Below are 16,904 nucleotides of genomic sequence, written 5' to 3'. Positions count from 1 at the left end.
CATCTCTGAAAGGGAAGCAAGCATCCCTAATCCTTCCTCCCCTCTTGGGTCTGTTTTAGAACTCAATAATAAAATAAAATAGAGGAGGGGGCTAAAACGGCTTCCAAGTGTTTGCAGGACTCAAAACACCCCGCCCGCCACACACAAACCCTCTCCAACATTAGGAACCAGCGCCCCCTGCCGACTGCGCCGCTGCATTGGTTTCTCCGGGCAGAGCCGAGCAGCCTGCGCTTGCGCAGAAGGCAAGCGCTCAGGCCCGCCCCTTGAGGGGTGTGATTTCCTTGGGTCGCTTTGGTTCGGACACGCCTGCTTCCGGAGAGGGCGGGCTGACGTCTGGAACACGTGATCTTGTTCCGGCTCGCCAAAGATGGCGGCCCCCAGAGCGGGAGCGTGGAAGTTGTTGGTGAAAGACGGTGTCCACCCGCGCTGGAATTGAAACTGTGGGGACTGTGCGCCATGTCGCGACTGATCGTGAAAAACCTCCCGAATGGGGTGAGTGCAGGGCCTGGGCCTGGGAATCTGAAATTGGGACCAGCCAGGAGCTGGGGGCTAGGAAGGAGACGGTCGGAGAGAATTGAGGGGCTTTGGCCCTGGGGCAGTACTCAGGGCGCATTCGAAACCCTAAAGGGTCAGGATCCTCGCCAGATCCCCATTTGACAGTTGGGAGAGGGAGCTAGTGACCGATCCATGGTTCACAGCCGGCCCGAGAGTACCTGACTTCCATCCCGACAAGTCTCCCAACACCCCCACGTGTGCTGAATGCTCTCCCACAGCCCCTCTCATACGAGCACGTTTGTTGTTGCTGTTGACTTGTCACTGGATCAGACCCTGCACTTACATTCCTCTACCGCTCGGGAGCCTTTGGGAGAGGCAAATGTGGAGTATTAGGTTGAGGACCTGCGTTTCGATCCCCACTCCCGCCTTTAGGGCCCGTGGCCATAATTTAAGAAAACTGAGTGCGTGTGAAGGGCTTTAAATCATTTATCCAATAAGTGGGGGAGGGGTGACCCAGTCATACTTGTCTCTGTTTCCCTAGAGACCAGCACAGAACCTGGCACGTGGTAGGCATTCAGTAAACACATGTGGAATGAATGAGTGAAGAAGTAGCTGGATGTGTGTGGTGTCAGATGACTGGAGACAGTGTGCCGCGGTGGTTCACCCTTACCGATTTTACTATAGCTTTGGTTTGGGTGGAGAGCTCCCACACCATTGGTGTGGCCAGTAAGCTCATTCCCAAAATACAAAATGTGCCCTGTGGATGGGATGAGAGATCTTCTGTACTCTTGACTCTAACTCCTCAGGAGCTTCTCTCTTCAGAAGGAGTGATAACACAAAGCTGTTTCTACTTTATTGTGGTTTTTTAACTTTTCTCTCCCTTCAGTGGGTTGTGGGAGAGCTATGACAGGATTTTAAGAATTCAAGCACTACAAAAAAAAAAAATTCAAACAATACGGTGGTGTATGAAATGAGAAGCAAAGTCATTTGCTCCATCCTACCCTCTGTCTCTCTCCAGGAGTAATCATCTTCAATGGTTTGTTTTTAGGACTCCTCATAGGTATTACTCCATGTCTAAATGGTGGTGTGCTTTCTCCTCCATTTCTTGGTCTATTTACCCCAGTGACTGTGCTGACCCTCCCCCATGAAAGATGAGGAACCCGGGTCATCTGTTCTTCCCTTCCTGTCTGTTATATTATTATTTTTAATTATTCCATTATTTACTCCAAAGAGTAAACTTTCAAAATACATATTGATCCATCCACCTGCTTTAGGCAGTGTCTTTTGATGCCTCACTTTGATGGATGAGGATTTTAGCATGGCTACCCTTTCTTCCCCTCCCACTTCCATCTCACTGGGCTTCTTTCCTCATTGGACTGACTCTTTTACCATTGCTTGTGTTGTCTGGTGAATGAAAGAATTGATGAAAAAACAATAGTAGTAGCAGCTAACATTTTGAGAGCCTACTGTGTGTCAGGCACTGTACCAGTTGCTTTCAGTAAAGTAACTCATTTAATCTGCAGCGGAACCCTACAAGGTAGGTTCCATTATTGTGTTCATTTTAAAGGTGAAGAAACTGAACTGCAGCAAGGGGGAAGTGACTTGCCTGAGGTCATGCACAACTGGTAATTCATAGAGCAGGGATTGAATTGAACAGTCTGCTTCTAGAATTTGCATTCCTGACCCCTACAGCCTACTGTCTGTCTTTGCATGCTAGCGTGCACTTTTCTTAACTCTTTCCCAACATGTATTTAGTAGGGAGTACTCGTTATGTTGCTGACCTTGTAGACAGTGGGGGATAAGACTCAGTTCCCACCTTTACAGCATTTACGGTCTAGCAGAGGACTTGGACACCAGATGACTATGATGTAAGGGGCAGGGGTTGAAGCATGACCCAATGCTGTGTGAGCACAGAGGGCTCGGTTACCTGACCCACCTGAGGAGTCCAGGAGAGGCTTCCTGGGGGAGTTGATTGAACTGAGAATGAGGAGGAGTTAGCCCGGGCCTGCTGGAAAGATTTCACCCAGAGGAGACAACTAGTAAAACCTCAGAGGTGAGAAGCAGGGAAGGCTGCAAGGACTTTGACAAGAGATGGTGCTGAAGGGGTGGGTCAAGCCAGATCATGGAGAATCTTGCATTTTACCTTAGCTGCTTATTCTTGAGCCTCTGTCATTAGAAAGTCACCAAGAGGTTCTTAACAGAGGAATGGTGGGGTCAGACTTGAGTGTGGTTGCTCCCATGTAATGGGGAAGATGAAGTCACTGCTTTTTATGTATCTGAGCTGAGTTACAGATCTTGATTCTGTAGATCATTTATCCTGTATGAGCTTCAATTTCTTCTCCAAAAAAATGTGGATAATAATTCCTAACTCATAGGGTGATAGGAGATTTTAATGATCAGAGTTATTAAGAACCTGCCACAGAAAGCGTGTTTTTCCTTCCTATGGGGCTGCCAAGGTCTCTAGTTTCTTGAATTTTAGACCTTGTTTCGGCTATTTGTGGCATTCTCGGTATCTCCACTACTACCCACACACAGATCTCCCAGTAACAGCTTAGAAAACTCACTGAGTGGTGCAGGTAGTCTGGCTGGAGTGAGGATGGGGGGATGCCAGGAGCCAGTTTCCATACTGTAAGAAATCACCTCAAACTTAGGGGCTTAAACAATACACATTATTATCTTACAGTTTTGGAGGGCAGAAATCCTAAAATCAAGGTGTTGGCAGGGCTGCCTTCCTTTTGGAGACCCTAGGAGAGATTCTGTTTCCTTGCCTTTTGTAAGCTTCTCGAGGCTGCCTGTGCTTCTTGGCTTTTGGCCACGTCCTGAAGGGTCAGAGCCAGCAGCATGGCATCGTGCAGTCTCTTTGAGTCTCCACCATCACATTGCCTTTTTCCGGCCCTGACCCTTTTGTCTCGCTTATATAATGGGACTGGACATTGGATCTGCCCAGATGATCCAGGATAACTTCCCCATCTCGAGATCCTTAATGTAATCACATCTGTGAAATGCCTTTGGCCACGTGCAGTCACAGGCTCACAGGTCCCAGGGATTCAAATGTGGTCGTCTTTTGGGGAACTTCAGTATTCTGTCTACCACAGTGAGCAAACACATGTAACTTAACCACGTTCATCTGTTCATGCGTTTATTCTGACATTATCAGGTATTCACTGTGGAGGAGCCACGGTGCTGGCCTCCTTACGTAGTAGGTCTCCTTATCCTTCGAACAGCCCATAGAGTAGGACGATTTCATTGCAGCCATCCTGAGTCTTGATTTCCCCATCCATGAAGCAAGCTAGTCCATGTCTGAGCCGGAGCTGGGGCCAGGTCCCACTGCGGAGCACACTCTGCCCCAGCCTTGTCTGAGTTTGCCCTTGGGGAATCCCGGGGCCTGGGGTTTCCAGCCCGTTTCTGTCCCCTTGGCTCTGAGGGCTCCCCTGCCCCTCCCTCACTGCGCCCCTTCTGTTGTAGATGAAGGAGGAGCGTTTCAGGCAGCTGTTTGCCTCCTTTGGCACCCTGACGGACTGCAGCCTGAAGTTCACCAAAGATGGCAAGTTCCGTAAGTTTGGCTTCATCGGCTTCAAGTCAGAGGAGGAGGCCCGGATGGCCCTGAACCATTTCAACAAGAGTTTTATCGACACATCCCGGATCACGGTGAGTCGGCTTCTGCCCGCCTGTGGAAACGGACACCCCTTGATCCAGTCCGGAGCCTGGCTGCATCCGAATCCCCTGGAGAGCTTGTTCAGTTTCTGACTCAGTGTGGGGGTGGGGTGGGACCCAAGAGTACGCACGTCGGAAAGCTCACAGGTGAAGTAGTACTATGCCCCTGACACACCTGGACAACCACTCGTTCAGACACGATGGGAGCACCCACGCCATGCTGGGGATTTAGAGAAACGTGGTGCCCCTGGCCCCGTCCCCCCGGGGCCGGCAGGTGAATAGGCTGCTTTCACTCGGTGTCGTCAGGACTGTGGTGGGGAAGCTCCAGGGACCACTGGAGAACAGGGGAGGCCCACGTCCTGGCCCCAGAGGTGTCGGGAGAGCTTCCCGAAGCTGGAGGTCCTGTTTGTGTCACTCATGTACATTTAATGACTCAAACATCCTTAACGCTTGGTTGAGAAGAGAAAACCAGATGTTAGACAAGTATGTATCACGTGACTCCATACAGAACCATGTTTCTTATTCTCTCTGTGTATGAAACATAGAAAGAGCTGTTTTACCAAAACATTAGTTTCTCTCTGGGTGATAGGAATTGGGGTAAAAACATTTTTTTTTTCGCTTTCCTTGTACGTTGTTGATTTGAGTTTTATACACTGAGTGCATATCATTGCTACAGAAACAGCAAAATTATTTTGAAAGCCCGTAGAAAGGGGTTTGGCAGGCGGACAGCACCCCCTCCCCCCAGGGATAGAGACAGCGCGGGCGCCCCCGAGGGTGGCAGGAAGTGCAGCCCATCTCGAGTGTGTTGGCGGGAGATGTGTCAGCTCAGGCCTGACACTGAGCATGTCTGGGCTTCCGAGTGGCCACCCGCCTCTCTCATCACCCCGGAGCCGTTCTCAGGCCAGTGAGCTCGCTCCGCAGTAATAACAGTGATTTTGGAAGCCGTTAGCTTAGCCTTGCCTCGTGCCAGACCCCGTGTCGGCCAGCCTGGGGGCTGGGTGGCTAAGAACTAGGGCTGTAGAGCCACATCCCCCCGAGTTCCTGTCCCCACTCTGCTACCTTCTCCCTGGATGACTGGGACAAGCGACTTCACTTTGCCAATCTGGGAAGCGGGAAGGGTAGTGGTCCCCCCCCTCCGCTGTTTTGGAGGCTCAGGGTCGTCTTGCTCACAGAACACTCAGACTGCCTGGTGGGTGGAATTGGTTGCTCAGTGTAGCAACTGGAATGACTTTAGGGAGGAGAAAGCAGAGGCCAGCAGAGGATGCCCACGGCTGACCCCTGGACAGTAGGAGTTTGAACTGCGTGGGCCCGCCTATACACAGATTTTTTCCATGAACACAGTACAGTATCCTAAATGTATTGTTTCTTATGATTTTCTTAACATGTTCTTTTTTCCTAGCTCGTTTTGTTGTAAATACAGTGCATCATACGTTTGACACAGAAAATACGTGTTAATTAACTGCTCTTGGTAGGGCTTCTGGTCAGTAGGAGGCTATTAATAGCTAGGTTTGGGGGGCAGTGGAAAGTTACACACAGACTTTTCATTACACGGGGGTCAGTGCCCCTAATCCTGTGTTGTTCAAGGGTCAATTGTAATTTGCTTTTACTGGCACAGCTCGTAAGTGGCAACTGCCTTTTTAGAAAGCCTGGCTCCCAGGTGCTGAGGCTAACACCCGCGCTGGGCTGGCGGCTGGTGCCCCCATCACCCTCTCTCTCCCATGCAGGTGGAGTTCTGCAAGTCGTTTGGGGACCCAACAAAGCCCCGAGCCTGGAGCAGACACACTCAGCAAATAAGCCAGGCTAAGAATCCTTCAAAAGACAAAGACTCCGTCCCCACAGAACCCAAGAAAGTGCGTAGAAGGTCACTCCCACCTGTATCCCACATGTCAGCAAGGTGGTCACCCCAGGGGGCGGGGGGGGGGGGGGGCAGGACAGATGGTTCCAGAAGGCGGACCCTCCGCAGGCAATGTGTCTGTCCCCTCTCACCGTCTGTGCCTTCTGTTTGCAGGATGACAGGACGAAAAAGGTAGCAAGTGAACTGGAGAAGGTGAGTGTGTCCTGTGGACCAAGAGGGTGGGTACCCAGGATGGCGCTGGAAGGGCTGTGGCAGGCTCCGATGGCGTGTGGCACCTGGCAGGCAGAGGCGTGCCTCTTGTCCCTCTCACCGCATCTCTGTGGCTTCTTAGTCTCCTTGTCTGATGATGAGTGCAACCGGCTGGTCCCAGGGGTCCTCTAGAGACCAGGAGACATGAGTTCGGGCAATACTCTCATGGGGTGAGGGGAGGTTGTCAGGATGGTGTGCCCTTGCTGAGCCTTCTCTCCCTGCTCCCTGGGGCCACCAGCTGAAGGAAGACACCGAGTTCCAGGAGTTCCTGTCCGTGCACCAGAAGCGGACGCAGACAGCCACGTGGGCCAATGACGCCCTGGACGCCGAGCCATCGAAAGGGAAGAGCAAGGCCACCAGTGACTACCTGAACTTCGACTCCGACTCTGGGCAGGAGAGCGACGAGGAGGGTGCTGGCCAGGACCCAGAAGGTGAGGGCATCCACGCGCATCCTCCCTGCCAGAGTGCGCACCCCTGTGTTGTGTCCTGGCCTGGGTGGCCGTGACCTGGGGCCCCTCGGTGCCAGGCACGGGAGGCAACTTGAGAGACACTGTCCTTTCTGGGGGTGATTATCCCACCCAAGATCTGCCCTGACCCATCCTGGTCACAGCCAGTCCAATGTTTATTGAGCACCTGCTGAATGCCAAGCACTGCTTTGCGCAGTGAGGATATAGCAGCAAAAGATGGAAGAATCCTGCTCACGTGGAGCTGTCATTCTAGTCAAGGGAAAGAAACAATGCAAAATTAAGTCCGCAGTTAAGGGTGATATCTAAAGAGGAGCGCCACAGCGAGAAAGCAGGACAGGAGAGCTCCCAGGGAAGGCCTCCCAGGAGGCGGGCCTCGAGCAGAGGCCTGAAGGCGGGCAGGGAGGGGGCCTCTGTCCTCAGAAGGGGCTCACAGCATAGCATGGGGGCAGATGGGAATGAGAGCCTTTGCAGTCCAGAGAGGTCACTGTGCTGGTTGTGGGTCAGGCATCAATTTTGTTCAAAGGTGAGAGAACAGATTGAATGTGAATTTTATGCCTGGTAGAGTTTCTGGGCAAAACTGGGGTCTGGAGGACTCCTCGGGAGTGGGTGGGATACAGCAGGGAAGGGGCCGGAAGGGGGCGTCGCAGGCAGAGGGAAGAGCGTGGCCGGGGCACGGGGGGAAAGGGAAGCGTAGGCGTTTGAGGGGGCCTACGCGGTTCGGGGTGACTGCAGAGGAGGAGGTAGAGCTGGGGGAGAAGCCAGTCAGCTCACGCCGGCCTGATGAGAAGCGTGGGTGTCCTGCAAGCATCTGGAAACCACCGGAAGGTCATAGGCAGGGAGTGACAATCCTGTCTGTACTCTGAACATGATCACACGGGCCGCAGTTGAAAGAGCAGATTGACAAGGGCAAGACCGGTGCAGGGAGCCACGCAGGGAGCCACGTAGCTCTCTGGACTTGTGGTGCATGAAATGTCACAACTCCCACCAGGTACACCCTGTTGAACGTTACATATCAGACCCACCGGGGCTGCTCGGTGGCTCTGCCCTGCCGTGCCCTCTGCCATTCCAGGCCTCTGCTTTGCCCACAACCATCCCTGACTCTTAGCCTCCTGTTTTTGCAGAGGAGGATGGCCTCGAGCCCAGGGCGGCCGTGCAGAGGGAGCTGTCGGACATGGATTACCTGAAGTCCAAGATGGTGAAGTCCGAGTCGCCGTTGTCCTCGGAGGAGGAGGAGAGTGAAGACGAAGCTGTGAGCTGTGGGGACGGGAGCGGGGCCAAGGAGGAGGCCCCCAGCCCCGCGCCCGCCCAGCAGGACAGAGGGAGGCCGGGGGCCGGCCCGGAGCAGGGCGCCTCATCCGGGAACGAGACACCAGGGGCGGCCAGAGCTGAGGTGTGTGCATGGGGGTGCGCGCTGGGGCTGGGGGGGCTTGGGGGGGGGCAGCTGCCCTTATCCTCACCCACGGTCCCTGTGGCCGCTTTGCTAGCGGGAGTGTGTCAGAAAGGAAAGACAGCTCTGCAGCCCAGCGACCTGCCTGCAGCTCTCAGCCCTGCCATGTGCATGCTGTGTGACCTCGGGCAAGCACTTCTTTCCTCTGAGTCTGCCTTCCAGAGCCATGGGGTGTTACCGAGCTGCATGAGGGGCAGGAGCGTATGCTGCTTTGTGTTAGTAGCAGGGGAGGCAGGCGTGAGCCACGATGGACAGTAATAGATGGAATTAATTGAGTGCTTACTACGTGCTGGGTATAATGTCTGCTTTGTCATTTGTCATTAAATCTCAACGACAGCCTTCCAGGGAGTGGGGCTGTGCAGGGATTCTTGCCCCATTTTACAGGGGAGGAAACTGAGGCCCAGTGAAAGTGACTTGCCCAAGGTCACGGCTGGGAAGTGCTGGGGTCGGGACTCGGACCCTGACCTGCTGGGCTCTGAAGTCTCCGTTGTAGATGTGTGTGCTACCTTTGGGGACAGGCACACTGTCTCCCACCCGGGCATTCTCTGCTCAGACCCAGGGCAGGTCATGCTTGGGTCCCGAGTCCCTCACCTCCCTCTTTCGCACCCAGCCCTCCTCAAGGCTCCAAACTTCATCTCCCTCTTTTCTCTTTCCTCGTCCTCCTCACTCCTTGATTTACGGCCCCTTCTCATGACCACACCCCGTCCTTTGCTCCTAAAGTGTATATTCCAGAGAGGTAGTCGAGTATGGCGAGGTCAGAGAGCTCTAGGTTCAAATCCCAGCTCTGACACAGAGTAGCCATGGGGCCTGGGGTGAGGTGCTGCTCCCCATCTAAGATGACGCTCAGCATAGCAGTGGCCTCTGTGGCCGGTTTCCGAAACCCCCGTGCCTAAGCATACGCTGGCACTCACGGTTTCCGAGTTCAGGAAGATACCTCGACGCCTCGTGCACTGTAGCACCCCCCGTGGGGTCTGGGGCAGCACCCCATAATCGGGCACGTGTCTGCTCATGTCTGTTTCTGCAGTGAAACCAGGAATGACCACTCATCCTACAAGGGGGTAAAGGCAGACGGTATATTGCCTCACGTCAGCTCAGAGCAGATTTTGATGGCCAGTGACTTCAAGTCAGAGCAACTTTTGTTGCCAAAGGAATTCTAGAAAATTTAGATTTTTTTTTTTCAGGGCTATTTAGATTCAGAATTACAAAGAAGATCCTGAACCCATAATACTTTAAGGTTGTTTTGGAGATTCAGTAGGATAGCAGCATTTACAAAGTGCTTTGGACGAGTGTCTGGCCCAGAGTTAAGCCCTGTAGCGAATGTCAGGATATCTCAAGGCTGCATCCAGTGCTCTCTGCCCCTCCTTGTAGTCTGAAGCCCCTGTTAGCACACCCTTACCTCCACCTGCAGCCAGACTGCACACCACAGCAGGCGTGATGCTGGTCAGCATTCCCGGGCTTGCCCTGGCCGAACGTGCCTCACTGAGATGTCTGGCCCTGCCTCCTCCTGAAGCTGTACCAAGGAACTCACTGGGGCCATTTCTGTTCTTTGCCGTCATGCAGGCAGACAAACCGGCAAACCAGAAGGAACCCACCACCCCCTACACTGTGAAGCTGCGGGGAGCCCCATTCAGTGTCACGGAGGTATGACCAACAATGCAACGAGGGCAAGGAGAGAGACCCCAGGAGAATAGGAGGCAGGGATGAGGATGCTGGGAGGCTCTGCTGCATGGGGGGCTTGAGGATCGTTGAGGACTTGACCTGGAAGGAATTGGGGTCAGAAAGGCAAAGTAAGATCTCAGGCAATGGCAGGGTCAGGAAACAGAGATGGCTATACAGAGACCAAGAAAGACTCATTTCACTTCCTGGTCCTCTACGTTAGGAATGGCGAACGCTCTCTGTTAAAAAATTTTTAGGGGCGCCTGTGTGGCTCAGTTGGTTAAGCGTCCCAACTCTTGGTATCAGCTCAGGTCGTGATCTCAGAGTCGTGAGATCAAGCCCTGTGTTGGGCTCCACGCTTAGCGTGGAATCTGCTTGAGATTCTCTCCCTCTCTGCCCTTCCCAGCCCCTTACCCGCTGTGCTCTTTCTCTCTCTCGAAAATAAGAAAAATTTTTTTAAAGGATGAGCTGGTAAATACTTAGGGCTTTGTGATCAGTATGGACTCTGTTGTGACTACTCAACCCTACGTTGTAGCACTGTGGCAGCCCTAGACAATAGGTACACAGACAGGCATGGTTGTGTGCCAATAAAATTTTATTGACAAAAACAGGCCACGGGCCACATTTGGCCCACATACCGTAGTTTGCTGACTCTGGGTTTACACAGCAGAGAAATTTTTAATTTACTTCCTTGTGAAGGTAGTAGAAGTTCAGCATAGGAAATTTTTTTTAAAGTAGCTAAGTAAAGAGAAGTGATGTTACCTGTAACTAAGATGACCATATTAAATGTCCTCCAGCTGAGTCGAGAGTGGGAAGAGTGCTAACCAGATAGGGTGCCAGGACGTAGGTCTCCTTCCTGCAGGTGTAATTACTGACTGTCCCAGGCAACCTGGGTGTGTTTAAGGTGGGGCAACCTTAAACACACACACACACACACACACACCCTATATCCCACTCAGTGACTACCACTAATGAATTCTGAGCATATCTTCTTAGATACTTTTATACATACAGGTCAGTGTATATAAACAGTGATCTCTGTCTCCTAGTTTTATAAAGCATTCCTACAGTAAGAACTATTTTGAAACTTTTTTTCCTCCATTACCACAATATGTTAAAAATATCTTTGAATATTGAATTATCTGCTACAACATCATTGTTCACGCTGTATGTTTTTCTTACTCTGGACACATTGTGATACACTCACCCAGTCCCCTAAGGTGGAGCCTGGGCGTTGTTTCCTATCTTTTGCTGTTAATAATAATGCAGTCAGCATTCCTTGAGACCAGAGGTAAGCAGATTTTTTTTTTTTCCTGTAAAGGTCAGATAGCACAGATTTTAGGCTTTGGGGGCCATATGGTGTCTGGAGCACATTTGTTCTCTTTTTTAAAATAACCCTTTAAAAATGTAGAAACCATTCTTAGCTCGCAGATCATACAAAAGCAGGCCGTGGGCAATATGACCTGTGGGCCACGGTTTGCCAACCTTTACTCCAGGTAAATATTTTATGCAAGCACACGCACGGACATTTTCAAGGCTTTGATACAGAATGTCAGTTGCCCTCTGGAAGCTCTGCTGATTTATACTCCTTTCAGCGGAGTATGAAAGTGCCCACTTCTGTGGACGCTGGGTGTTCATCTTTATCAAGATGACAGGCAAAAATGACATCTCATTTTAATTTATATTTTGAATTATTGGTGGGGTCAATCACTCTTTCACGTTTGTAAATCAATGTACATCTCCTTTACAGAGTGCCCAGCCGTGTCTTTCCCCTTTTTTTCTCTTGAAGTGTTCATCTTTTTTGATAGTCTGTATATTTACTAATTTTTAAAAATTAAGCTTATCAAAGTTCATCTATGCAATCCGCATGTGGGTCGCACTAGACTACCTGAGTTAGCTGGTAGAGTCCTTGTGGAAAAAAAAAATTCATCTATCCACACTCTTCCATACATTGCATTTTTTACTTGATGTTACATCGTGGGGATCTTCCATATCAGGACATTCTTTTTCATGATGCATTATATTCTACCGTTTCAATGTGCCACACTTTAGTTTCAATACCAAACATGCAGAAAATCATGCTTTAATTAAAAAAAAAAATAAGGAAACACTAGATGGCTTTTTGCAAAATTCATTCATAAAAAATGGTCATTTTTTTCTTCTCCATGAACAAAAACAAAATGTAATAGAAGAAAACGTTTGTATATAAAACAGAAAGAAAACCTATCTCTAGATAGTCTGATGAATATTGTGTGTGTGTGTGTGTGTCTGTGGAGGCTTTATAGATTAATAAAAGTTTTTTGGAGAAAACATTAAACTCCAGTGAGGGATTTAAAAGAATACTTACATAAATGGAAAGCCATTCATTTTTAGCATGTAAAGATGCTAATTCTTCCTTAAACATGAATAAATGAATAAGCTCAGTTATAGCTCATCAGGATGGGGGCGGTGTCATAGATCATTGGGGGATATCCTGCAAGAATAGACCCTTTCCCTACAAGATACTGAAACATGTTTGAAGCAACAGCAATTAAAAGTTTGGTTCAGGCAAAGTTGTGGACAGGTTGATGGAATAGAATAGGATCCAGAAATAACTCCAGTTTATATCACATTTAACTGAGGGTCTTGGGGGGTATCTCATCAATGAAGAGAAGAGAGATTTTTTCTCTAAGTAATAATGGGACAACCAGTTAACCTTTTTGAAGAGAGAAAGAAAGACGGATCCTTGCCTTACTCCTTATACCAAGGTAAGTTTCAGATGTAACGAAAGCTTTAAAAAACAAAACTATAAAAATTAAGGAGAAAGCATTGGTGAGTTTACTTGTAATATTAGAATGAAACAGGCCTCTCTGAGCCATTTGCAGAACTCGGTGGCTGTAAGGAAAAAGATGGATTAATTGATGACACAACAGTTAAAACTTCTCTAAGACAACAAATGTCATAAAGTCGGGCGCCCGGGTGGCTCAGTCGTTAAGCGTCTGCCTTCGGCTCAGGTCATGATCCCAGGTTCCTGGGATCGAGTCCCACATCGGGCTCCCTGCTCCGCGGGAAGCCTGCTTCTCCCTCTCCCACTCCCCCTGCTTGTGTTCCTGCTCTCGCTGTCTCTGTCAAATAAGTAAAATCTTTAAAAAAAAACAAAAACAAAAACAAATGTCATAAAGTCAAAAGACAACACGTTTGGAAAGAACTCAAATACATGGAGGCTAAAGAGCATCCTACTAAAGAATGAATGGGTCAACCAGGAAATTAAAGAAGAATTTAAAAAATTCATGGAAACCAATGAAAATGAAAACACAACTGTTCAAAATCTTTGGGATACAGCAAAGGCAGTCCTGAGAGGAAAGTATATAGCAATACAAGCCTTTCTCAAGAAACAAGAATGGTCTCAAATACACAACCAAACCCTACACCTAAAGGAGCTAGAGAAAAAACAGCAAAGAAAGCCTAAACCCAGCAGGAGAAGAGAAATAATAAGGATCAGAGCAGAAATCAATGAAATAGAAACCAAAAGAACAGTAGAACAGATCAACGAAACGAGGAGCTGGTTCTTTGAAAGAATTAACAAAATTGATAAACCCCTGGCCAGACTTATCAAAAAGAAAAGAGAAATGACCCAAATCAACAAAATCATGAATGAAAGAGGAGAGATCACAACCAACACCAAAGAAATACAATTATAAGAACATATTATGAGCAACTCTATGCCAGCAAATTAGATAACCTGGAAGAAAGGGGTGCATTCGTAGAGATGTATCAACTACCAAAATTGAACCAGGAAGAAATAGAAAACCTGAACAGACCTATAACCACTAAGGAAATTGAAGCAGTCATCAAAAATCCCCCAACAAACAAAAGCCCAGGGCCAGATGGCTTCCCAGGGGAATTCTGTCAGACATTTCAAGAAGAATTAATACCTATTCTCCTGAAACTGTTCCAAAAAATAGAAATGGAAGGAAAACTTCCAAACTCATTTTATGAGGCCACCATTCCCTTGATCCCAAAACCAGACAGAGACCCCATCAAAAAGGAGAATTGCAGACCAATATCCTTGATGAACATGGATGCAAAAATTCTCACCAAAATACTAGCCAATAGGATCCAACAATCCATTAAAAGGATTATTCACCATGACCAAGTGGGATTTATCCCTGGGCTGCAAGGCTGGTTCAACATCCGCAAATCAATCAACGTGATACAATACATTAACAAAAGAAAGAACAAGAATCATAGGATCCTCTCAATAGATGCAGAAAAAGCATTTGACAAAGTACAGCGTCCTTTCTTGGTCAGAACTCTTCAGAGTATAGGGATAGAGGGTACATACCTCAATATCATAAAAGCCATCTATGAAAAACCTACAGCAAATATCATTCTCAATGGGGAAAAGCTGAGAGCTTTTCCCCTAAGGTCAGGAACGCGGCAGGGATGTCCACTCTCACCACTGCTTTTCAACATAGTATTAGAAGTCCTAGCCACAGCCATCAGACAACAAAAAGAAATCAAAGGCATCCAAATCGGCAAAGAGGAAGTCAAACTCTCACTCTTTGCAGATGATATGATACTGTATGTGGAAAACCCAAAAGACTCCACCCCAAAACTGCTAGAACTCATACAGGAATTCAGTCAAGTAGCAGGATATAAAATCGATGCACAGAAATCAGTGGCATTCCTGTACACCAACAACAAGACAGAAGAGAGACAAATCAAGGAGTCGATCCCATTTACAATTGCACCCAAAACCATAAGATACCTAGGAATAAATTTAACCAAAGAGGCAAAGGATCTGTACTCAGAAAACTATAAAATACTCATGAAAGAAATTGAAGAAGACACAAAGAAATGGAAAAACGTTCCATGGTCATGGATTGGAAGAAGAAACATTGTGAAGATGTCAATGCTACCTAGAGCAATCTACACATTCAAGGCAATCCCCATCAAAATACCATCCACTCTTTTCAAAGAAATGGAACAAAGAATCCTAAAATTTGTATGGAACCAGAAGAGACCCCGAATAGCCAGAGGAATGTTGAAAATGAAAAGCAAAGCTGGCGGCATCACAATTCCGGACTTCCAGCTCTATTACAAAGCTGTCATCATCAAGACAGTATGGTACTGGCACAAAAACAGACACATAGATCAATGGAACAGAATCGAGAGCCCAGAAATGGACCCTCAACTCTATGGTCAACTCATCTTTGACAAAGCAGGAAAGAATGTCCAATGGAAAAAAGACAGTCTCTTCAACAAATGGTGTTGGGAAAATTGGACAGCCACATGCAGAAGAATGAAACTGGACCATTTCCTTACACCACACACAAAAATAGACTCCAAATGGTTGAAAGACCTAAACGTGAGACAGGCGTCCATCAAAATCCTAAAGGAGAACACAGGCAGCAACCTTTTCGACCTCAGCCGCAGCAACTTCTTCCTAGAAACATCACCAAAGGCAAGGGAAGCCAGGGCAAAAATGAACTATTGGGATTTCATCAAGATAAAAAGCTTTTGCCCAGCAAAAGAAACAGTCCACAAAACCAAAAGACAACCGACAGAGGGGGAGAAAATATTTGCAAATGACATATCAGATAAAGGGCTAATATCCAAAATCTATAAAGAACTTATCAAACTCAACACCCAAAGAACACATGATCCAGTCAAGAAATGGGCAGAAGACATGAACAGACATTTTTCCAAAGAAGACATCCAAATGGCCAACAGACACATGAAAAAGTGCTGAACATCACCTGGCATCAGGGAAATCCAAATCAAAACCTCCATGGGATACCACCTCACACCCGTCAGAATGGCTAAAATTAACAAGTCAGGAAACGACAGATGTTGGCGGGGATGTGGAGAAAGGGGAACCCTCCTACACTGCTGGTGGGAAGGCAAGCTGGTGCAACCACTCTGGAAAACAGTATGGAGGTTCCTCAAACAGTTGAAAATAGAGCTACCATACGATCCAGCAATTGCACTACTGGGTATTTACCCCAAAGATACAAATGTAGGGATCCGAAGGGGTACGTGCACCCCAATGTTTTTAGCAGCAATGTCCACAATAGCCAAACTGTGGAAAGAGCCAAGATGTCCATCGACAGATGAATGGATAAAGAAGAGGTGGTATATGTACATACACAATGGAATATTGTGCAGCCATCAAAAGGAATGAGATCTTGCCATTTGCAAGGACGTGGATGGAACTGGAGGGTGTTATGCTGAGTGAAATAAGTCTATCAGAGAAAGACATGTATCATATGAACCTCACTGATATGAGGAATTCTTAATCTCTGGAAACAAACTGAGGGTTGCTGGAGTGGTGGGGGGTGGGAGGGATGGGGTGGCTGGGTGATAGACATTGGGGAGGGTATGTGCGACAGTGAGCGCTGTGAATTGTGCAAGACTGTTGAATCACAGATCTGTACCTCTGAAACAAATAATGCAATATATGTTAAGAAAAAAAAAAGAAGAAGAAGAAGATAGCAGGAGGGGAAGAATGAAGGGGAGTAAATCGGAGGGGGAGACGAACCATGAGGGACGATGGACTCTGAAAAACAAACTGAAGGTTCTAGAGGGGAGGGGGGGGGTGGGGGGATGGGTTAGCCTGGTGATGGGTATTAAAAGAGGGTACGTTCTGCATGGAGCACTGGGTGTTATGCAGAAACAATGAATCATGGAACACTACATCAAGAACTAATGATGTAATGTATGGTGATTAACATAACAATAAAAAATTAAAAAAAACAATCATGGAACACTACATCAAAAACTAATGATGTAATGTATGGTGATTAACATAACAATAAAATTTAAAGAAGAAAAAAGACAACACAATTTGTAAGCAAACAACAGGCAAAATCTGCTTTCTTTAATTTACAAAGATCAATTGATATTGGGACCTGTGCCCTGATAGGAAAATCGACAAAGGGTAGCAGGTCTTCTTTTTTTTTTTTTTTTTTAAGATTTTATTTATTTTTCAACAGAGAGAGAGAGACAGCGAGAGAGGGAACACAAGCAGGGGGAGTGGGAGAGGGAGAAGCAGGCTTCCCGCTGAGCAGGGAGCCCGATGTGGGACTCGATCCCAGGA

General features: G+C 48.0%; 1 protein-coding gene across 5 annotated transcripts in view; it reads left to right on the top strand.

Moving 5' to 3' along the window:
* The first annotated feature begins 338 nt into the window (after positions 1 to 338).
* RBM19 (RNA binding motif protein 19) overlaps positions 339 to 16,904 on the top strand; it is a 146,892-nt gene continuing 130,326 nt past the window's right edge. For all 5 annotated transcript variants that reach the window (XR_003516884.2, XR_003516885.2, XM_027575960.2 and 2 more), the window contains exons 1-7: positions 339 to 492; positions 3,961 to 4,143; positions 5,874 to 5,999; positions 6,158 to 6,196; positions 6,492 to 6,684; positions 7,842 to 8,110; positions 9,728 to 9,808. Coding sequence is in view for 3 of the 5 variants with exons in the window: in XM_027575960.2 (XP_027431761.2) it covers positions 457 to 492; positions 3,961 to 4,143; positions 5,874 to 5,999; positions 6,158 to 6,196; positions 6,492 to 6,684; positions 7,842 to 8,110; positions 9,728 to 9,808 (927 nt within the window). In the remaining 2 variants the exon portion in view is untranslated. The remainder of the gene's footprint in view (positions 493 to 3,960; positions 4,144 to 5,873; positions 6,000 to 6,157; positions 6,197 to 6,491; positions 6,685 to 7,841; positions 8,111 to 9,727; positions 9,809 to 16,904) is intronic.

Source organism: Zalophus californianus, chromosome 14 (genome assembly GCF_009762305.2).
Source record: "Zalophus californianus isolate mZalCal1 chromosome 14, mZalCal1.pri.v2, whole genome shotgun sequence".
Classification (NCBI taxonomy): Eukaryota; Metazoa; Chordata; class Mammalia; order Carnivora; family Otariidae; genus Zalophus; species Zalophus californianus.
The sequence above is the reverse complement of the archived record's forward strand: the minus strand, read 5'-3'. Positions and strand labels throughout refer to the sequence as shown.